This window comes from Sminthopsis crassicaudata, chromosome 3 (genome assembly GCF_048593235.1).
Source record: "Sminthopsis crassicaudata isolate SCR6 chromosome 3, ASM4859323v1, whole genome shotgun sequence".
Classification (NCBI taxonomy): Eukaryota; Metazoa; Chordata; class Mammalia; order Dasyuromorphia; family Dasyuridae; genus Sminthopsis; species Sminthopsis crassicaudata.
This window is the reverse complement of record NC_133619.1, coordinates 403467504-403491928: the sequence shown is the minus strand read 5'-3', so window position 1 is coordinate 403491928 and position 24425 is coordinate 403467504. Positions and strand designations below refer to the sequence as shown.

At 33.5% G+C, this 24425-nt stretch overlaps 1 protein-coding gene across 2 annotated transcripts in view; it reads left to right on the top strand.

Annotated features, from left to right (window-relative positions):
* LOC141562710 (aldehyde oxidase 3-like) overlaps window positions 1-24425 on the top strand; it is a 97039-nt gene that overhangs the window by 47650 nt on the left and 24964 nt on the right. For both annotated transcript variants that reach the window (XM_074302742.1, XM_074302745.1), the window contains exons 22-32: window positions 1414-1538; window positions 4323-4456; window positions 7309-7396; window positions 7661-7747; window positions 9788-9979; window positions 10306-10533; window positions 12741-12836; window positions 15577-15705; window positions 19340-19414; window positions 20911-20963; window positions 23027-23141. In XM_074302742.1, the coding sequence (XP_074158843.1) occupies window positions 1414-1538; window positions 4323-4456; window positions 7309-7396; window positions 7661-7747; window positions 9788-9979; window positions 10306-10533; window positions 12741-12836; window positions 15577-15705; window positions 19340-19414; window positions 20911-20963; window positions 23027-23141 (1322 nt within the window). The remainder of the gene's footprint in view (window positions 1-1413; window positions 1539-4322; window positions 4457-7308; window positions 7397-7660; window positions 7748-9787; window positions 9980-10305; window positions 10534-12740; window positions 12837-15576; window positions 15706-19339; window positions 19415-20910; window positions 20964-23026; window positions 23142-24425) is intronic.

Genomic DNA, 24425 nt, shown 5'->3' with positions numbered 1-24425 from the left:
TTGGAGCCAGAATACCTGGTTTTGAATACTGGTTCTGACAACTTGACTTTGAGCAGGCAAGTTACTTAATCTGTTTGCCTAAGTTTTCTCAACTATTAAATTGGGATCATAATAGAATCTACCAGCCAAGGTTGTTGTGGGGATCAAATTTGAAAATAATTATAAAGGACTTACACAGTGCCTGGAACGAAGTAAGTGCTTTATAAATCTAAGTGATTTATAAATTTATAATTACAACAATAATAATTATTAGTGGTGGTGCTGTTATAAAAGTTATAATTTTCATTTGTAAAATGAAAAGTTGGTTAAGACTTATAAGGTCACTTCCAATTATAAACACATGATTCCACATTTATAATTCTATATTTCAGGGTCAAGAGCTATTTGTATGGTAATGCTCTAGTTTCTCTATTACTCAATTGTTTCTGTGCTCTTTGGTATCCAGATACTCCCATGCATGATTTCCCATGCATGTTTAAAGCTTTATTTTTCTCTTCCCTCTCTTCCTTTTTGTTTTCTTTTGCATTGCTTTGTGATTAGGTGAAATTTTATGAAAAATTTTCTTATCTTCATCCTACACTTCACCAGATTATTTTTAATTAATTGAATTTTTTGGAGGAAACTAATTAACATAATAGAGCAATGGGCATGGGATTGGGTAAACCTGAGTTCAAATATGGCCTTAGACACTAACTATATGACTCTGTGAAAGTCATGTAACATTTGTTGGCCACATTTTCTTCAACTGCAAAATGAGGATAATAAAAGCACCCACCTCCTAGGAGTTTTGTAAGAGTTAAATTAGTTATTATTTGTAAGTGCTTAGCATAGTGTCTTGCACATAGGAGGAACTATATAAAAGCATATTCCCTTTTCTTTTGCTTCCCTACATCCTCCAAGAGGTGAACTTGTATGCATTTTTATTCCATGTTTTTATAAGTATCTTTATGGTTTTTCCATTTGATGAATATATCAAAGATATATGGTTGGTAGACTGATGAATTTGAGATGTTCAGTGCTCCAGACAGCTTAACTGAATGAAGGAATAATTATCATTTAACCAGAACACCCCAGGCCCTAGAAGGCGTGTCCCTGTATTTGACTTTGGAGGGCAATTCTTTTTCTTAAGCAAACTTATCTTCTCAGTTATGTCAAATGAACTGCAGAAGTGATTTCTAATCTTTCTGGATATAATGGAAGGACAGTTTGAAGAATAGTTATGCTCTAGAAACAAGATGGATTGTATTTAATTATTCTTTATACTTATTCCTTAAGGACTAAGGGAATCTCCTATTTAGGACCTGGAAAAAGACAACTTTTTGAACTTTATAAAATGTATTATATTTTCTTTATTGTACATGTCAATTTTTTCCCTTAAATTCCCAATATTGGCTGTTTCTCTTTGTGTAATAGGTGAAGTACATGTAGGAGGACAAGAACATTTTTATATGGAAACACAGACTGTTCTTGTGATTCCAAAGTTAGAGGATAAAGAGATGGAGATATATGTATCAAGCCAAGATGCCGCATCTGTGCAGGTGAAGTCCTTTAAAATGATATGTCTTGTGAATTTGAACTTTTAATGATGTGTGTCATTTTCTGTTTGTGGATATGAAATAGCAATTGCTTTTGACCAAAGGAAAGTGGGAATCCCCAAATCTCAATTTTCTATGTGGTTCACACAAATGAGGCTTGACCATTCTATCATTCTTTTATTCCTTATAAAATGATAGAATCTCAGAGTGTGTGCTAAGGGAATTAATAGAAATGAATTCATAGATTGTCAGAAGTAAGGGATTTTAGAGATCATATGTTATACTCCCTTTTCCTACAGATAACTAAATGAAAACCCCAAAAAGTTATGACTTGCTCAGTCACCCATTGAGTTCATGATACATTGGATTTTTGCAAATGTTTCCTTTTAGATATGAAATACTAAGTATCCTAAATATTTTACTTACAGATCATTTCCCCACTCCAGTCTGGTTGTTTATTTGTAGAGAGAGTGTATATATATGTGTGTGTGTGTGTGTGTGTGTGTGTGTGTGTGTATATATATATATATATGTTACCTTTGGACTAAAATATTGTTTACATTAACTGATATTTTGAGAAATCATGGATCCATAAAATGTAATTTGCAGTGTTCCTCAATTCTATTTACTACCCACCAAAAGTTTGCCTTGCTCCTGATGTTAACTGCAACATTTACCTAGGTAAATAGACTGAAAATTATTTTTAAAATTAAACTTTTTATAGAAGTTAAATCAAATGTAAATGCAAAGAATAGTCAAAACATATTTTAAATATATAAACATTTGCTAACAAATTTCTATTAGATTACTGTCTAGTTTTCATCATCAAATTTTAATTTCTTTAACCCACTAATGACTTTAATGGCTGGCTGGTCTTTTTAACTATTCTTTCAACTTATTGGCCTACTACATATGTGTTTATTTTATTTTATTTTTAAAATTTTGCATTGAATCTGTGATTTCCCCTCTATCAGTGCAGATCAAGAACTACTATTCTTCAACTCATAGTCCCATAGTTCTCTGAGTTGCTGAGATTAAGTGATTTTCTAAGAGTCATAGCCGTCAATCAGACAATCTGTAAGCTTTATTATTATTATTATGTGACAGATACTTAGCCTGAAATACTAAAGATACAATGAAAAGCAAAAGCCTGGTCCCTTGTTTCATTCTAGTGGGGCAATGACATGCAAACATCTATATATTTATAAGGTATATTTAGTGTAAATAAGCAGCAATCTTTGTGAAAGGTACTAGCTTGGGAAGGGAGGCCAGGAAGGGAAAAGACCCCTTCCTTAAGGCAGGCTTTTGAGCTGAGTCTGGAAGGAGGCCAGGAGGTGAAGGTGAAGGTGAAGAAGTAGAACATCACAGGCAAGGGGGACAGCCAATAAAAAGAAGTATAATTGTGAATGGGATAAGAAGAGAAAGAAAGCCAGTGCCTTTAGATTATAGAGCACATAGAAGGGAGTAAAGTTTAAGAAGACTGGAAAGGCAGGAAGGGAGAAGGTTGTGAAGGGATTTAAGAAACATCTGTAGGATTTTATACTTGATTTTAGAAGTAAAAAATAGCCATTGGATTGTATTAAATGGAAAGCAAGGTGATGTAGCCAGGCTTGAAGTTTAGGAAGGTAATTTTGGCAGTTGAGTGGGGACTGAATTGTAGTGGGGAGATACTTGAGGTAAGGGGAATTAAGTGATGAGGGTTTGCACCTAGATAGTACCTATGTGAGTGAAGAGAAGGATACATATAAGAGGGATGCTGTGAATGTAGAAAAATTTGGATTTAGCAACAGATTAGACTTTTTTAGGGTAAGTTCAAGTGAGGAATGAAGGATAGCATTGAGCCTGGGTGTCTGCTAAAATGGTGATATTTTTGACAATAATAGGAAAATTAGGAAGATCCAGCAAAGGAGACTAATAAGTGGTCTGACAAGTAGTAAAAAGAAAACCAGGAGAGAATGTCAAGAGTTATGGGAGAGGTCAAGAAGGATGAGGATTGAGAAAAATCCAGTCAATTAAGAGATCATTGGTATCTTTGGAAAGAGCAGTTTCAGTTGAATTATGAGGTTAACAGCTAGATTCCATGGGGGTTAGGAACAGGAAAGATCAACTGGAGATACCAAGTCCAGATAGCTTTCTTCCTGAATTGAGGTTGTTTCTATGTATGTCCATAATGTCACACTGCTCCTGTGTCAGTTTCAAGTGTATTTAAAGTCACTTTAAAGCATATACAGTGAAATTTCATTACATGGTCATTTATATTTTTCCACATTTATACCTTTTCCCTTTCTGCATTTACTATAATTCAACATTTTCCCCCAATTTACAATTATATAAATCAATCAACAAACATTAAGTACCTACTATGTGCCACCCAAGGTGCTTAGTCCTGGGAATATAAAAGCAAAAACAAAACAATGGGAACTTATATACAAAAATAAATTCAAAGTATATACTGAATAAAGAAGAGATATAGGAAAGACCTCAAGTAATTAGAAGTTGCCCTTAAGCTGAGCTTTGAAGGAAGCCTGAGATTTAAAGACGTGATGGTGGACCAATTAGGTGGCACAGTAGGTAGAGAACTGACTCTGAATCAGAAGGATCTGAGTTCAAATTTGATTTCAGAATATGACACTAGCTGTGTAATCCTGGTTGTTTAAAAAAAAAGTTATGGTGAAAATAGAGTGCATTCCTCCAAGGCTTTGTCAAATATGAAATTCAATGTAAAGAGTGGGTGTGCTCTGGATGAATTATTATGCTGCATATAACAGATTATGTTCTGACTCATAGGAAAAAGTGGCAGCAACTTTAGGTATTCCCAAAAACAGAATCGTCTGCCATATGAGACGGGCTGGTGGAGGTTTTGGAGGTAAAGTGACCAAACCTGCTTTACTGGGAGCTGTGGCTGCAGTGGCAGCAAATAAGTGAGTTTTCTTTAAGTTTCATAATTTTAAAAAATCTTATTTATACTTTAATATTTTGAGCTCTAGAGGATTTGGTACATAGAAACTCTGGAGCACTTTCCTTCAGATAATTTCTAGTCAAAATCATCTAGAAAGTTCTTATTAAGCTTTCTCAGTGTTAGAGATCATGGGATATTAACAATTTAAAGGCTTACAAAACATTATTTTAGCAAAATACTGTAGGTACTGTGAATTTTATTCTCTTATAGATGATAAAATAAAAGACTTGTCTGATGTTCTTTCAACAAAATGGTGACTTTTAAATAAGACTGCCTAACTTTAATATGCCATTCTCATTCAGTTCTAATTAAATCAGACTGACTTAATGATATGATATGTCAAACTTCTCATTTTGATGGCTGTTTGAATACTTTAAATACTGATATACTGCTTTTGTCTAAAATGCCTTCTGGTTTCTCTGCATCATAGTACTTCACAACCTAGTTCAAACCTGTCTTCCTAGACTTGTGTATTCTAAGATTCATGTACTCATGTGCCAGCCAAATTGGCTTTTTTGCTATTCCTTACACAAGAAATTCCATCTCCTTTCTTCATACTTTCACACAGATATCTTATATCTTATACCTTGAGGGGATTTTCTCTTTTATCTTAGGATATATATATATATATATATATATATATATATATGTATATATATATATATATATATATATATATATATATAAAATAGTGTAATAGGATAACTTATTACTTATCTTTTTATTATCTTGAGTACCAATCCTGTATAAGCTTTTTTTTTTGGTTTTGTTCATTCCAGTCCAAAAATAATTTTCAGTGGCAGAAAAAAACACATCAAACTTTCATTTATTTCATTTATTTATTTCATACTTATTTATTTCATTTCATACTAACTGCCTAGGACATCTGCACCTATTTGTCCCATAGATATCTCAAACTCAATATCTCCTAAATGGAACTTCTTTCTTTTTTATAGCTTTTTATTTACAAGATATATGCATAGGTAATTTTCCAGAATTGACAGTTGTAAAACCTTTTGTTCCAACTTTTCCCCTCCTTTCCCTCACCCCCTCCCACAGATGGGACATTGATCAAAACATGTTAAATATGTTAAAGTATAAGTTGAAGACATGTATACATATTCATACAGTTATTTTGCTGTACAAAAAGAATCAGACTTTGAAATAATGTACAATTAGTCTGTGAAAAAAATAAAAAATGCAGGCGGACAAAGGTAGAGGGATTGGGAATTCTATGAAGTGGTTCATACTCATCTCCCAGAGTTCTTTCGCTGGGTGTAGCTGGTTCAGTTCATTACTGCTCTATTGGAACTGATTTGGTTCATCTCATTGTTGAAGAGAGTTATGTCCATCAGAATTGATCATCATATATTACTGTTGTTGAAGTATATAATGATCTCCTTGTCCTACTCATTTCACTCAGCATGAGTTCACGTAAGTCACTCCAGGCCTCTCTGAAATCATCCTTCTGGTCATTTCTTAAAGAACAATAATATTCCATAACATTCATATTCCACAATTTATTCAGCCAACCTCCAATTGAGGGGTGTCCACTCAGTTTCCAGTTTCTGGCCACCACAGAGAGGGCTGCCACAAACATTCTTGCACATGCAGGTCCCTTTCCCTTCCTAAACAGAACTTCTTGTACTCCTCCAACTCACTCTACTGTTTCAATTTTAATCTTCAGAAGGGTTTTAACATTTCTAAAAAGTCAATCACCAATTTAAGTCTGATAACAGTTAGTTATATGTTTGTTGTTATTGAATCCTTTTTCAGTTGTGCCTGATTCTTTATGACCCCTTTTGAGTTTTTCTTGGAAAATATACTGGAATGGATTTCCATTTCCTTCCTCAACTTATTTTATAGATTAAGAAACCAGGGTCACACAGCTATTAAGTATTTAAGACTAAATTTGAACTCAGGTCTTCTTGGTTCCAGGCTTGGCATTCTGCACACTGGACCATCTATCTTCCTAATATAAAAGAATCTATTATAAATGCTACAGATTTTCTCACCCATAAGGAAAACTTTAAATTTTTTTTCTTTATTTTCAAGCTAAATAAAACAAATAAAACAAATTACTTTATAATACTTTATAATAATAATATAATATAATATAATATAATATAATATAATATAATATAATATAATATAATATAATACTATTAATACTATTAATACTTTATAATACTTCTTGAGACTAACTTCAACAATGATTTCAATTAGACTTTGGGCATTTTATATCATTAAGGGAAGAAAAAGTCTTCCTGAAATCTCCCCAAATCTCAATTTGAGTCTCAATCTGAGACCAAGTATACAATTCTTTGGTGCTTAAAGTTCTTGATAATCTAGATGCCTTTCCTTTTCAACACCTCCAGTCTTCATACATCTCATATAGCTTCATATAGTCTTTTATCCAATGACATCCTCAGCATCCTTGCTGTTCTTTACACAAGACCCTCCATCTCCTGATTCTGGGAATTTTCATAGATTTCTGCCTCTTGGCTTCCTTAAAGTCTTAACTAAAATTTCACCATCTCAAGTAATCTTTTCTAAATCTCTTTTAAATCCAGATACTTCTCTTTGTTGATTATTTCTTATTTATTTTGTATATAGTTTGTTTATATATAGTTGTTTGTATGTTGTCTCCTTTATGCTTTGATTTCCTTTAGGGCAGGATCAGACTTTTGCCTTTCTTTGTATCTGTAACTGGTTATAAATGTTTGACAAATGTTTATTAACTGAGTGAGTAACTGACTCAATTGTCTATTATCTCTTGGTTTTTTTCCTAAAAGTCTGATTCATTTCTTTCAGGACTGGCCGCCCAATTCGTTTTGTTTTGGAGCGTGGAGATGATATGCTGATTACTGGAGGACGCCACCCACTACTTGGAAAATATAAAGTGAGTGGGCAAAGAAATTAATGTTGAGGAGGTAATAGAGAAAGTATGGAAAAGTGATGGATTTATGATTTCAAACTTTTGCAGATTGTTATACCAATACATTCTTAATGGATTATCATGAAGGAAAGAATGGTCTCTGAAAAGACTCTAAAGAAAATTAATATGTTTTGTCATTTTACATGCAATGTTTTGATTTGTTTATTCACTATAGTGCTTTAAATGACAATTTTCTCAAACGTTTATGTATTTATTTATCAATTCTAGGTAGGCTTTATGAATAATGGCAAAATTGAGGCTGCAGATATTGAATATTATATTAATGGAGGATGTACACCAGATGAATCAGAAATGGTAAGCTATTTGTATAAATGTGCCATGTCATTTATTATTAAGGACAATCACCTTAAAATGATCTTTGTAAGTTTAGTGTGTTGGAGGATCTCTTTCTAGTGGGTTACCAGTAGACGAAATGTAGTTAGCAAAAGAAGAATTGTATATGGTATACAATTTAAATATTTCCTCAATTCACTATTTCTTCTTATTTCTGTTCATTCTAGTTCCATCTCAGCTGCTTATGTGAACAAATAAATATTTCTCTTTCCTATTTTCCTGTCCCACACTTTCCTTTTGTTGCACTTATCTGATTCTGACTTCTCATACTGCCACTCTTCCCATAAAGACAGCTTTTTGCATCTGGCTCATTCCTGTCAACACTTTAATACTCTGAGTAGGAGAAAATAATGGAGTGATTTGTGGGGATTAAAATTATTCCATCTACAATAAAAGGGAGTAAAACCAGTTCTAAACTAATGACTTTATATAGAAAGAAAAGAAGGAAGGAAGGCAAGAAGGCAGGAAGGCAAGAAGGCAGGAAGGCAGGAAGGCAGGAAGGCAGGAAGGAAGGAAGGAAGGAAGGAAGGAAGGAAGGAAGGAAGGAAGGAAGGAAGGAAGGAAGGAAGGAAGGAAGGAAGGAAGGAAGGAAGGAAGGAAGGAACAATTGAAAGAGCTACATTACACAACTGGAACTGGTCAGTTGGATCCTCAATGGGGCTGCTATGACTATTCATGGGTTGTTGTTTATCTTTCATTTTCAAAGAGGACTATGGCATCAGGAAGAAAATATCATGACTTGTAAGTGAATTGGATTTAAGTGAGACAGGACATCTATCTCACTCTCTCCTCCAAAACCATCTGGGTCCAGTGGCAAGAAATAGATCAGGATAGAGATGACTCCCACATGAATAGTACATTTAGAAAGAACTCAGAGTCCAAAGACCAAGTTGTTGCTTTCTTATTTACTCCCTGTTTGAATTTCTTTTTATCTGAACTTTCTCTTCTGTAAAGTAGATATAATAATATTTTCATTTTCTATCTTGTGGAATTGTTGTATGGACTGTACTTTGTGAACTATAAGTCACTATAAGAAATATTAGGACCATTATTATTTTCTATTTTGTTTCAGATATTCCAATTAAATTTCCAATATTAATGTTTTTTCTATTCTATTGTTAAAGGCCTTTAGCTGTTTTTCCTAGTGAGGAGAGCAAGGGTCTGTCAATACCTCAGTAGGAATCATTGACTTTTCCTGAGTGTTTTATATATCAGCTGTTTATCAGTTGCTTGATGAGAACTCACCAGTTAAGTTGGAATTCCACAAATAAAGACTTTTAATGTTTGGGGTTTAGTTGGGTAGATGGGATTAAGATGCTACATTGCCACAATCCAACCTTATTTTGTAATACCTTTTGGTGTTTCCAAAGGTGCCAAAATACACACACACACACACACACACACACACACACACACACACATATTTAGTTTGTTCTCAAAAATGGGTTCTATTTAAAAATAAGAAATGAATGCCATAAACTCTTTTGGGGGTAGGAAGGGAACTATTAAGATAATCAATGAGCAATAATAGAATATAAAAATTTCCTGTGATGTAGCTCTCAACCTTCAACAACAGAAATATAGAGATCAATTTGTTTTCAATAAGAACTATCAGGAACAAAGTATAATTTGTAGAATGGAAAATAAATGTTATTGCAACTACTAAATACAGGAATAAGGACATATTTGTTAGGTCTTGATTAAAAGATTGGAATGGGTATAATTTGAGACTTCATATGTTAAAAGAGACCTAGAGAAATTAGAAAAGATTTGGAAAGAGGAAAAAAAGCAGTTGGGATTATCTAGCCAAGAGAAGACTGAAGATTAATTGTAAATTTTAGAGGTCAAATTTTTATGAAAAGGAAGATGTTCATATTCCTGGTAGTTTAGGTGATATTTTGCCTTTTGGGAGGAAGACTGGGTTGCTTATCCTTTGAAATGCCAAGTAACATTAATAATTTTATTATTCTAAACCAGTGTTCATTTTTTGAAAAATTTCAGGTGATAGAGTATGCTTTACTTAAGCTGGAAAATGCTTATAAAATTCCCAACCTCCGAGTTCAAGGCCGGGCTTGCAAAACCAATTTGCCATCCAATACAGCTTTCAGAGGCTTTGGTTTTCCCCAGGGTACCTTTGTGACAGAGTACTGGATAACAGCTGTGGCAGCTAAATGTAATTTACCACCAGAGAAGGTAACTTAAAAAGAAAAGAAAAGATCAAATGGAGACAAGACCATTTTTTTTTGCCATAGTTGCACAACAGTTCTTCTTTTTAAAATACATTTTTATTGAAAGCTTATTTTTAAATCATCTTACTATCTCCTTTTATTCTTTTCCTCTTTCCATCCTGACCTCAGCCATTCTATGTAAGAAAAGTTTTTTTTTTTCCCATAGTTCCTTAAATGATTTTTTTCTTTCTAAGTTGAGCCATATTGATAGAACACACTCATATATTTATCTCAAATCTGAACCTGATTTCTGGAGGTCTTTATTGTAATGTCTATATATTTTGTCAACAGATTAGGGAACTAAACATGTACAAAACTGCTGATAGAACAATCCACAAACAGCAATTTGATCCAAAGAATCTGATAAGATGTTGGAATGAATGTATGGAAAAGTCTTCATACTATAGCAGAAGAAAGGCTATAGAATTATTTAATCAGCAGAATTACTGGAAGAAGAGAGGGATTTCCATTATTCCTATGAAGTTCTCTGTAGGGTATCCAAAGACATATTATCATCAGGTAATTTTTAAAAATTAATTTTAAAAATGTCTTAATTCTAAACATGTTAAGTAAATTCATCTGTGAATTGTCATCTGTCAAGAAATATTCTACATGAGGTCTTCCCTGATCCCCTCATTTGCTAATGTTTCCCCAGCTATCTTACGTTTAAATATTTCACACTTACCTTTGTATCTATTCTGTATTTACTTACATATGCTACAGCAGGACTTATCTCTTTTTTAAACATTTTTATGTCTCTCTCCAGTATATAGCATTGTGCTATTTCACATTGTAGGCAATTAATAAATTCTTATTAATGAATTAAGCACTTACTTTCCTTCTTAATCAGATAGAAGCCAGCAGGAGAGAATTTGCCTTAATTTAACACTCTGTCTAGGTAGAGCAGCAATTAGGTGGGCCTTATGACAAGAGACACTAATCTGCCTGTGTATTTTGAAATTCAGTAACAGACATTTTCTATCATGTGTGGAATGGAAGTCAGACTCTTTAAGAAAAATCTCAGTGTTTTGAATCAAGAAATGGTAAAGCTCAACTTAATTCAACACCTATTTATTGAATTCTTATAGGTTAGCACTATGTGTAGCAATATGAGAAATAAGAGAAAAATGAGATACAAACCTTATTATCAAGGACTTTATAATCTAATTGTCAACTAACATGAAATATTTAAATAAGAGCATAAAATCCTGGTGGATGGATACTCATCTGAATGTACCTGGGAGTCATGAGACAGGATCATTGTGAGCTGATGTCTCCAGGAATGTCTTCAGGGAAGAAGTAGAATATAAGCTGAGACTTGAAGAGTGGGTAGGGTTAGAATAAGCAGAAGGGGGGAGTAGAGAAAGCATTGAAGTCAGAGAGATAACAAGCAAAGTCAGATGCCACAATGAACATGATGGGGCAATAAAGAGACAGATATGTCTGGAAAAGGTTTGGTCTGGGGGACTGTATTACTAATAGCTATCATAAGCATGATCAAGGGAATGCTGTAGTCAATAAAGAATAAAAAATAAGATTATAAGAGTATACCAAAATTTAAGATTCATCATTTATTTTTTGAAGGATAGTGTACTATTTCCCCAAGACCTGCCCAGACCCTAGACATAGTTTTTTTACACTGTGCCCAGAGTCTCATCTATTGGATGGAGCTCAGAAGCTCATATAAAAGAAGAAAGAAGAAAAAGGTGGCCCTTCCTAGCACCCTATGTTTGCAAAGGGCCAGAGCTAAATGGGGTATTTTAGAAGTAATAAGAGATGATTTAGCTCAGTAAACACAGAGTTCAGGGAAAAAAAACAGAGGCAAAACATATATCTATATATAGAAATTCAGCAGTCATTGGAATCTGAGGCAACAGGAAGAATTAACAGTTCAATTGATAGCCAATTGATAGTCAATAAAACCAAGTCCCAGATAGATCAGGATAAAAAGTCTAAATCCAAGCAAAGAATTTCTCACTATCTGTTGCATCTAATGGACTCATCCTTGTAGGTTTGAAGTCTGTGAGGGCATGAGGGTGGAAGGAGTAGATTTGCCTTCCTCTTCTTCTAGATGGAACTCAGAGAAGGATAATTCTTGCCTATCTCTCCTTATTCTCTACATCCCACTTCTGATTGGTAGGCAGTGATATCAGTATGGCAGATAGATGGTAGAAACAAAAAAAGCAAATCTTGTCAGGATGCAATTTAGCCCTATATAAGACAAGTATTTATTGAAGGAAGATAGAGTTTAGCTAAGATATGTTTCTAGCCCCCAATTAACTTACAGTTAATAAGGTGATGAGACATCTCTATAGATAGCTGTAATATTGATTTCATGATGAGTATATTAAAGTACTACAAAATAAATTGGGATAACTATTTTTGATTAAAGTTAAAACCAGCTTTGTGTTGGATATTTAGCAACATTTTATAAGTATTGGAAAAATATAATGAAAATAATGGTTGGGACATGGCTAAATTCCAATAATTAGGTCTACATTCAGTTTCTTTTATTTCTAAATTCTTCAGTAAAACTCATGCTATCCTGGATGATGCAAATATTCTTTCTATTTGTTGAGGAAAAGTTTACTTTTATCATTGCTAGAATTAAACTATGTTAAAATTTACTTGATAAGTCACTTTGGTGACTTGGTCCACATTGCCATTGTTTATAAAGATTGCTTTCAAGGTAAGAAAAAGAGTCAGTTTCTATTTTTGTTTTCCAGGCTGCTGCCTTGGTTCACATATATACAGATGGGTCTGTATTAATTACACATGGGGGAACTGAATTGGGACAGGGTCTTAACACCAAAATGATACAGGTGAGAAAAAAATTTTCTGTACTCTAGTTAAATACAGAATCCCACTATTTGAACTCATGTGCCTTTGAAAAAATTTAATGTTCTATAAAGATGAAGGGTTTTATTTTATTTTATTTTTTTATTATATATATATATATTTTATAATATTATCCCTTGTATTCATTTTTCCAAATTATCCCCCCCTCCCTCTACTCCCTCCCCCCGATGACAGGCAATCCCATACATTTTACATGTGTTACAATATAGTCTAGGTACAATACATGTGTGTGAATATCATTTTCTTGTTGCACAATAAACATTAGAATCCGAAGGTACATGCAACCTGGGCAGACAGATATTAGTGCTAACAATTAACATTCACTTTCCAGTGTTTCTTCTCTGGGTGTAGCTACCTCTGTCCATCATTGATCAACTGGAAGTGAGTTGGCTCTTCTTTATGTTGAAGATTTCCACTTCCATCAGAATACAGCCTCATACAGTATTGTTGTTGAAGTGTACAGTGATCTTCTGGTTCTGCTCATTTCACTCAGCATCAGTTGATTTAAGTCTCTCCAGGCCTCTCTGTATTCCTCCTGCTTGTCATTTCTTACAGAGCAATAATATTCCATAACCTTCATATACCACAATTTACCCAACCATTCTCCAACTGATGGACATCCATTCATCTTCCAGTTTCTAGCTACAACAAAAAGAGCTGCCACAAACATTTTGGCACATATATGTCTCTTTCCGCTCTTTAGTATTTCTTTGGGATATAATCCCAGTAGTAGCGCTGCTGGGTCAAAGGGTATGCACAGTTTGATAACTTTTTGGGCATAATTCCAGATTGCTCTCCAGAATGGCTGGATTCTTTCGCAACTCCACCAGCAATGTATTAGTGTCCCAGTTTCCCCACATCCCCTCCAACATTCATCATTATTTGTTCCTGTCATCTTAGCCAATCTGACAGGTGTGTAGTGGTATCTCAGAGTGGTCTTAATTTGCATTTCTCTGATCAGTAGTGATTTGGAACACTCTTTCATGTGAGTGGATATAGTTTCAATTTCTTCCTCTGAGAATTGTCTGTTCATATCCTTTGACCATTTATCAATTGGAGAATGGTTCGGTTTCTTATAAATTAGGGTCAGTTCTCTATATATTTTGGAAATGAGACCTTTGTCAGAACCTTTGTTTTTAAAAATATTTTCCCAATTTGTTACTTCCCTTCTAATCTTGTTTGCATTAGTATTATTTGTACAGAAACTTTTTAGTTTGATGTAATCAAAATCTTCTATTTTGTGATCAATAATGATCTCTAGTTCTCCTCTGGTCATAAATTCCTTCCTCCTCCACAAGTCTGAGAGGTAGATTATCCTCTGTTCCTCTAATCTATTTATTATCTCCCTCTTTATGCCTAAATCATGGACCCGTTTTGATCTTATCTTGGTATATGGTGTTAAGTGTGGATCCATATCTAATTTCTGCCATACTAATTTCCAGTTTTCCCAACAGTTTTTTTCCGAATAATGAATTTTTATCCCTAATGTTGGTATCTTTGGGTTTGTCAAAGATTAGGTTGCTATATATGTATCCTTTTTTGTCCTTTGTATCTAATCTGTTCCACTGATCTACCGGTCTATTTCTTAGCCAATACCAAATGGTTTTGGTGACTGCTGCTATATAATATAGCTTTAGATCAGGTACACTTAGACCACCTTCCTCTGAGGTTTTTTTCATTAGTTCCCTTGCAATTCTCGACCTTTTACTCTTCCATATGAATTTTGTTGTTATTTTTTCTAGGTCATTGAAATAGTTTCTTGGGAGTCTGATTGGTATAGCACTAAATAAATAGATTAGTTTGGGGAGTATTGTCATCTTTATTATATTCGCTCGGCCTATCCAAGAGCACTGAATGTCTTTCCAATTATTTCAATCTGATTTTATTTTTGTGGCAAGTGTTTTGTAATTTTTCTCATATAATTCCTGACTTTTCTTTGGTAGATGGATTCCCAAATACTTTATACTCTCAACATTTGTTTGGAATGGAATTTCTCTTTGTATCTCTTGCTGTTGCATTTTGTTAGTGATATATAAAAATGCCGAGGATTTATGTGGATTTATTTTGTATCCTGCCACTTTGCTGAAATTTTGAATTATTTCTAGTAGCTTTTTAGCAGAGTCTTTGGGGTTCTCTAAGTATACCATCATGTCATCTGCAAAAAGTGATAGTTTAATTTCCTCATTTCCTACTCTAATTCCTTGAATCTCTTTCTCGGCTCTTATTGCCTAGGCTAGCGTTTCTAGTACTATATTGAATAGTAATGGTGATAGTGGGCAACCTTGTTTCACTCCTGATCTTACTGGGAAAGGTTGCAGTTTATTTCTATTGCATATTATGCTTACTGAAGGTCTTAAATATATGCTCCTGATTATTCTAAGGAATAGTCCATTTATTCCTATACTGTCTAGAGTTTTTAGTAGGAATGGATGTTGGATTTTGTCAAATGCTTTTTCTGCAAGATGAAGGGTTTTAAAATCTAAAGGTATTTCTGCTGGGTAGGATGAGTAAGGAAAATGACTATAATATATGTTTTAAAAAACTAAAATTAAAATGGAATATTCTTTGATGTGTTTATAAAATATAAATTAGGATTTACTATATATATATATGATATATATATTTTAAAAAAACAGACCTTGAGTATGTTAAAAATCATAACCACAGAGGGGATTGAAAGTTATCTGTTCATTTGTCATTCAGGTAGCCAGCCATGAGTTAAAGATACCAATGTCAGATGTGTACTTGAGTGAAATGAATACCGGAATGGTGCCAAATACAATTGGGACTGCGGCATCAATTGGAGCTGATGTCAATGGAAAAGCACTGCAGGTTATTGGCTCAACTTTCAGATTTCTTTTAAATAGTTTTAATTTTTGCACAGATAAATCTTTGTACCTTGGAGTTTCTCCAGATGTTTTTGGTTTATTTTGTTTAAGCATTTGGATTGAAAGAACAAATATCCCAAAGTTTTTTTTTTTTAATTTTTATTGTGAAATAGCAAATATTTTTCTTTTTTATTTTTAAACAGTAGTATAATTTTAATTTCTCCACAATTAATTACCAAAAAGTCCAATTCTACTCTTTATCTTCTCAAAAGAAGAAGCATTTTATTTTTTCTTTTAGCACCCCTTTCTTTGATGTAGAAATCTCTCCCCGCCCCCCCCCCCCAAAAAAAACAAGACTGTTCCTTTTCTATTGGAAGGCTATACACCTTTGCCATTAACAAAGAGCTCTTTCCTAAATTTTCGTCTAGAGACAAATATAAATTTACACTAATTCTTATCTCTCTTTAAATTTAGATCCCTATATTAAGACAAAATAAAATTATGACTAGGACCTTGACTGTAAATCGTATGAAATGGATAGGCATAAATACTTCCACAGATAGACTACTAAATAAATATAATAGAGAACTTAAAAATTCATAGAAAACTGAAAACCTGCAGGCTAATAGAGGACAGTGGTAGTTATTCCTTTTCAAGGATAGAGAGGAGGGATATAATTCATTAATATTGTTATGCATTTTTGTATGACCATTGCATGCCATTTAATGGGGGGCTTCAGACATAGTTCACTTCCAACTGGACTCATTCTCTGGACTTCATCTGCTTGGTCTCTCCTCTCCTTTCCTGGCCATCTCTTTGTGTTCTCTTTTTGTATTACAGGGTAAATTCCCTGTCTCTTTGCTTGTTTTTAATATCCTTAGTACTTAGCATGATACCTAGCTCCATCTTTCCTCCCCCCACCCCAATCCCTCTCTGTCTTTATTTCTTTCTCACTAATTTTGTTATGCAATACTAGAGAAGATGAAAGCTTAAGTAAGCTCTGTATCTTTTGGAGTTTACAGTCTGTTGGGTGTTATAAGAGAAGTGTAAATAAATATTTTTAGATTTAGAAGAAGATTGTCTACCTTTGTAGCCAGTAGCTGATCTACATTTAAATTTTATTTCTACTACTTATTACTTGTGTGATTTTTGATAAAGTTGCTTAGCTTCTTTAGCTTCAGTTGCCTTACCTATATATACAATGAAAAACAAAACTACATTAGTTTTCTATAAAATCCTTTTCACATCTAAATCATTTGATTTACAAGATGGAAAAATTTTAAATGTAATATAGTTTGTAGCAGTGGTATCAAACTCAAATAGAAACTTCTCTTGTAAACTACAAATGAACATTTTCTATTTTATTTTTTATTATTTCCCAATTACATTTTAATCTAGTTCTACTTTGAAACTTTGTGAGTCTGACAACCTCTGACCTACAGAGATACATCTGAGCACAGATATATAGGTGGAAGGGAGCTCACAAGTGGGTAGATGACAGAGAAGTGTGCAAGGCTGGAAAATAAAGAGGTGAACTTTACCTGCATGAACTCATTTGATTCTCACAATGGCCCTTTGTGGTAGGTAGTGGAATGTAGTAACAAAACTTTGCAGTTGGAAGTTTAGTGGCTATCTCACCCAGAACATACCTAATGAACTTTTCTACCTGGCAAGAATCAGTATATCATCCTTTTTTCAAAAAAATTTTTTAAGGGGACATGCTCAGAAATTAAATAAATTTCTCATTATCTCATAGCTAACAACTGATAGAATCAAAGTTTGGACCTTTCCCTGATGGACCAATACCTAGCACTGTCGATATGATATCAGGAAATTTCGAGACCTTCTTGGTTTAGGCAGAAGTTATAAAATCATTGACAGAACTAGAAAAAACCTAGATCCAGCCTTATGAAAGAAATGCAAGATAGCAGAGATAGAACCTAATTGGTAGCATAATTAGCAGAGAGATACAGAGAGATGACCTCACAGGAAGACCTGAGTCTAAACCTGCCTCTGATAATCAAATAGTCTGTCAGTGCCCCAAGTCACTCTAAGGGTATAATGTGCAGAGCAGTTTTCACAGATTGCATTGATAGGGAAGTTTCCTTATTTGGAATTCCCTCCCCCCCTTCTCTCTCTCTCTTTCTCTGTTTGTCTCTGTCTCTGTCTCCCTCCCCTTCTCCTCTCCTCCCTTCTCTCTCTCCCTTTCTCTTTCTCCCTCTCCCTACCCCCTTCTGTCTCTGTCTGTGTGTTTCTCTCTATCTCTCTCTTTTTCCCCTCCCTCTTTCTTTCTTCCCTTCCCCCCTCTCTCACTCTACTTCTCCTCCCTCCATCTCTCCCTTTCTCCCTCCTCTTCCTCCCTTTTCCTCCTCCTCTCTCTGTCTCTTTCTCCTGCCTATCTCTCTCTCTGTGTTTCTCTCTGTTTCCTCTCTGTCTCTCTCTCTTTTATCTTCTCTCTCCCTCATCTCTGTGTCTCTGTGTCTCTCTCTCCTCTCTGTCTCTCTTCCCTCTCTTTCTGTTTCTTTCCTCTCTGTCTTCTCTCTCCCCCTCTCTCTTTCTGTTTCTCTCCTCTGTCTCTCTTCCCCACCCCTTTCTCTCTCTCCTCTCTCTCTGTTTCTCTCTTCCCCCCCTCTCCCTTTTTCTCTCTCTCTTTCTCTTCCTTTCTCCCTCTCTTTTCTTCCCTTTGGAATAGCATATGGAAAATAACTTCCATATACTAATGAAATCACAGCTCCAACCCCCCAAAATCTTCATACAAAATAGTCTCCTGTAAACAGATATGTTTCCTATGTCTGAATACATTGACTCCTATTTGTTCATTACATTTTCACATGTAGTTTATGAAAACATTCAGTCTTCAGTGTTGATTGCTAAGGGACTGGGGCCCACTTCTAGATGTGTACTAAGAGGCAGAGAAGTGACTGTCCTCTGTAGCTCAGAAGAAGGAAAGTTCCAAATACTTACTAGTACCAGGGTTAGTCTGTTAACTCAGCCTGAAAAATGAGTAAGGTGGCAAATATGCTATATGCTATATGAGGATTAAGTTCTATATCAGAGAGCAAGGATATTTTGGAATTTAGGACTTGCTGTATAGATTCCACATAGAAGAGGAAGGCCTGCTGGCCAAAATCAGGCACTAGGAACAAAGAATAAGATTCAAATCCTGAAGTTGTTAATGAGAACCAAATAAAACTAAAAATCTTTGCAAGTGGTGAAATCTGTAACATACCTTTTTCAAATGTTACTATATACATCTCTTCCCTATATGCTCTTTCCATCCCCCCAATAGATTATGTTAAATCTTCTTTTAGGCTATTTAAGAAGTAGGAAAACAAGGAGTCTTATTGACTCTCTCGGGATGTATGTAAAGAATCCAATAAAGCTAGGTAGAGATGGTAATCTGATAGAGTTGGCCTATAAATTACTGGTTGGTTAAAAAAAAAAAAGAAGTATTATCACAAGACTGGGTTGGCTGTTCAATATATTATATGGTATCTAAATAAATTTATTTATTTATAATTTATATTTATTTTAATTTCATATTTATAAAATTTATATTTAATAAATATTTTAAATTGTATTTATTATTTAAATATGATTTAATTTTATCATATCATTCATACTATTATCACTTTCAGACTGCATGTCAGACACTAATGAAACGCCTTGAACCCATCATCAGCAAGAATCCCAATGGTACTTGGAAAGACTGGGTGAGTGTAATTGGTCAAAGAATAAAACCATCGACTCTCTATATATTTGTAATGGATCACCAGTTTAAAGAGTTTGTTCTACACTTCTGTATTTCTTATTGTTTAGTCCTCTGGATTAGGATACATCCTAAGATTGGGATGTATCATATAAATAGTTCTTTGCAAAAAACATTCTTGAATGCAGATCCATTCACAGTTCACAAGTGAAGAACTATCATTCTCATACCCAATGTAATAGCACAGTGTATGCTAAGGTTTCCTTTTAATGATCAAAATAATAGTTCCATGGTTCTATGTACTATATTTTTTTTAAAAGAAGGATTTTTGCAATGACAGATAGTATACACTGTTAGGAGGGGTGGGGGATTCCAAATAAGGAAACTTATTTGTTATACTAATTCCTGTTAATATGTTGCTAGTAATTTTCTAAAAAAAAATCTTGATGTGATTTAATAATTTTGATACTCCCAATATATGTGATAGCTAGTCATGGAGAAAATCTTTGGATTGATACTTTCTCTTTATATCTGAAAAAACACCTTAATCAACTTTCAAACAACAAAATCATTAGTAAAAAGCATTATTAACACAGAGTTAATTGAACAAGAGTTGAGAATAACAATGTCCTGAAAACACTGACTGCATCTTAATTATATATTAAATTTTCATAAGAAACAAGTCCTTAGGGATGAGGTTCTCATTTAAGAAAGAATAAAAACTAGATAAGGTGGATTGATTTGTAATGATACTATTAATTTATCAATAAATACTTTCCTCTAAGGTTCTTTAAAATTAAGATTTGCATTAACATATACATATATACATTCATGTACAGATATAGCTATAGATATAATTGTTGTTTATCTAGCTTCTGTAGTGTGGGACCCCTGGATTATATTGGGAAAAGCATTCTCTGTGAGTGGTAGAAGAAAGTTAACTGTCAAACTTTCTTGGGGATTTTCAGAATTAAGACATTCCATTGATAGTAATCACTGGAATTTTGCATTGGCTTGTTAAATAAAGCTATAATTCTATTGACTATGTTCACACTTTGTAAATCAACAATTAATCTATGAGCAGGCATATATTAACACATCACTATGTGCCAGCTATGGTACAGAGATTAAAATTAAATAATTGTTGCCTTAAAGACACTTATATTTTTCTTTGTAGTGTGTATATATATATATGTATATATATATATATATATATATATATATATATATATATATATATAAAAACATAAATATATATGTATGTATATTCAAATCCAAACAAGTTTCTGTAACAATATAATTACACAAACATGTTTGCATTTGAATTTCACTCAAGATTCATTGGCTTATTTCTCTGGACAATTAATCTCCCAGATAATTATAGGGTAGTATGTAACCCAGTCATATTTTTCCTTGTTGGTTTGGACTTCTTATTTAATGGTGTTATTGTTTTATTATTTTGATAAATCTATTTTATTCTTAGAAATATTATTTTTATAGGCTAAGGAAGCCTTTGTCCAAAGTATTAGTCTCTCAGCCACTGGATTTTTTAGGTAAGGAATATTTAAATGTTTTTCTTCTAAAATTATCCTCTATTCAAAGCTTCTTAAAACTGTGGTCATGGTGTTTTGTAACTGAATGTGGGAGTTGTGAAATTATGATTTGTTATCAGTAAATACTAGATTTATATACCTGTTTTCTATATCTTTATACACATAACCTGTGTAAAAATTTCTCAGGCAAATAGGGTCACAAGTGGAAAAAATAGAAGTATTCCTCTATATGAGAGAATAGGATGTAGACTAGTTAATGTTAATGATATAGGCCTTTTTTTTTTTACATTGTCCATTATGTTTACATTAAGTCTTTGTTCTAGTGTATCCATTTTGTATATATTCTCAAGATGTATCCTGTTACTTTATACCTGTTTCAACTATTTTTTACATAAAAGTTTGTTGTTTTCTCTGTAAAAAAGACTATTCAGTCAGTTTTTGTGGTTGTTTAGTTTTTTTTTTTTTTTTCAGTTGTTTCAGTCTTCATGATCCTTTTTGGGGTTTTCTTGGCAAAGATACTGGGTGGTTTGCCATTTCCTTCTCCAGCTCATTTTGCATATGAGGAAACTGAGACAAAGTTACTTTAAGATTAAATTAATTGCCCCAGCGTCACACAATTATCACATGCCTGAGGTCATATTTGTCATAAAGAAGCAAAATAAGCAAAATTAAATATTTTTTGATGTTAATCTTTTTTTTTTTTTTTTTTTTTTGCCTATGCTGGTTGTGGCCAAAATAATCATGGGATTAGGAACATATAAAGACCATAGTTTTAATATTAAAAAGAACCTTAGTTATCCTCCAATCTGTCCCTACTTCAGAACTATATTACAGATGAGCAAACTGTGAAATTATGACTTATCCAAAAATCACCCAGGTAATGATGGAACAGGGATTTGAGCTCAAGTATTCTTACTCCAATTTATTGGTCCATATGTGTGAATTCATGGACTTAGAAAAACTCTAGGTAGGAAAATTTCCTTCATTGATGCAATCTGTTTATAACTCATACTCTTAAAAAGTCGTTTGAAAGGCACTGAGTATTTAAGTGATTTTCTTATAGTTATTGAGCTAATATATCTTCCTGACTCCAAGGCTAGACTTTTTCTCCACTATCCCATACTACCTCTCTGAAAACAAGTGGTTGGATAGAAAGAAAAAAAGAAAAATGTAAAGTTGAATTTAGGCTAGTGTTTAGCATTAGTTGAACAGTTTTGCTGTCTCCATTTCCTGAATGAATATTGAATGGGGAGGAGGGAAAAGATCTGAATAAAGAGAACAGAATGGAAAATCTTGAAAACTAGGGCTCTCCTACTCAGCTCACAGTGTGATTTTGTTAATTTTATTTGAACTTTTACTTCAAACTTACTTATTTGCTTATAGGTAAGTATAAAAACCTTTCAAAGTCAATATAATTTTTTTTTGCATTATCTTATACCATTTCTTTCCTTAACATGAATGGTCAATAATCATTCAGAATAGCACTGTCTCATTACTATTCAGTTGGTTATACTATTCATATATCATTAGGTCAAAGTTCATCTATTAATTCATATTTATTGCTTTAGTTTCCTCAATTATAAAATAGAGTTAAAATAGCATTTACTTTCCAGGTTACTGTAAAAATTAAATGATGTTTGTAAAGCACTTATTTGTATATTTGTAAGGCACATAGCACAGTGCCTGACACTTATTAGGTTCTAAATAAATTCTTGCTACCCCCTTCAATTTGCCATAATCCACTTCAGGCTCTCTCTAATTACTAATTATCTGATTTCTTTACTATAACTTTTCTCTCCAAAGTTATTAATGATCTCTTAATTCCCAAATCTAGTACCCCTCTTCAGTCATCAACCTTCTTGACCTTTACAACTTTGAATACTTCTGAGCATACTTTGTACTGTGTATGCTATATTCTCTTATAGGTATACCTGTTGCAATCTCTCAATAAGTTCTTTAAAGGCAGGGCTGTGTCATTTTTGTGTTTGTGTCTTTATTAGTATAGTTTCTTGAACATAATATGCATTTAATTAACACATGCTTATTGAACTAAATTGAATCAGGGGTTACAAAGCAGGCATGGACTGGGTGAAAGGAGAAGGTGATGTTTTTCCATACTTTGTTTTTGGAGCAGCCTGTTCAGAGGTTGAAATTGACTGTCTAACAGGAGCACATAAGGTAAGAATGCATATCATTTTATGATCTTATTTATTAAAATAAAACAGTTTTTCATAAAAAAATACATAAAGTTCATATTTTTTATGCATACGATAAGAGTTCTCTTTCCTTATAGAAGAACATTGGACTGTCAACTTGTTCTTAAATATTTTTTTTCATTTAGGAAAGTCACAGGGCATGCCTCATTCCTTAGGTGGCCCACTCTATGTTAAGCCACAGAAACCCTTTTTTTGAATTCTGGGGAAATATTAAGCTCTTAAATATAGTCGACAAAAGAAATTGCTTCCTAGATTATCATGTAGGTTTAAATGAGTTTTCATTCGTCCTAATTCTAATCAAACTTTATTTTTCACCAGAATATAGTATAATTTTGTTGGTGATATTTTTCCAATCTCCTTGTTTTAATGCAGAAATGATTGTATTAATTAATTCTGGTTTCACTTTGTTCTTGTTCCTGTTTGCTTAGAAAGCCAGAAACACCACTTCTTCAATTAGGAAGTTTTAGCTACACTACATATTGAACAATAAGTGTAGACCTTAAAATTCTTTGTTTAATTATTTGTTTGAGCATCCCTTCATTCAATTAAAGATTTATTAAGAACTTACTGTGCATAAAGCATTTGTCTAACATTTTGGGAAATAAAATTTTATTAAAAAATATAGTTGCTAGCTTCATGAAGCTCTCATTTATCTGAGGGATAAAATACAAACATAGGTAATAATCCTAAAATTCTGACTTGCAATGTTACCAGTAAACAGATATCTGAATAGATTGATGGTCATTCTCTTGAACTACAGAGGTAGAAAGCAAGTAAACAAACAGGAAACCTCAATGGGTCATTAGGAAATGGTGTGGCAACTGGCACATGCAATCGAGTATTCTATTAGGTTCTATTTCTAGCCAAAGAAAGTAGGTGGCAGAGACTTTGACTTGGATTCTTCTAGCAACAGTTGTATTGCACAAAGATATCAGGTCTTGATAACCTTCTGGACTGCATGTTACAATTGTTCACAGTATCTTAAAAACACAAGTCTAGGACCTTAAGAGAAAGTAGAGTATTGATGAGTTAAACATCAAGTGGAAATTGGAATTAAGACCTTCTGCCATTTACTGAGGGTACTACTTGGGGGCAGCTAGGTGGCACAGTGCATAGAGCACCGGCCTTGAATTCAGGAGGACCCGAGTTCAAATCTGGTCTCAGACACGTCAACATTTCCTAGCTGTGTGACCCTGGGCAAGTCACTTAACCCCAGCCTCAGGGGGGGGGGGATACTGAGGGTACT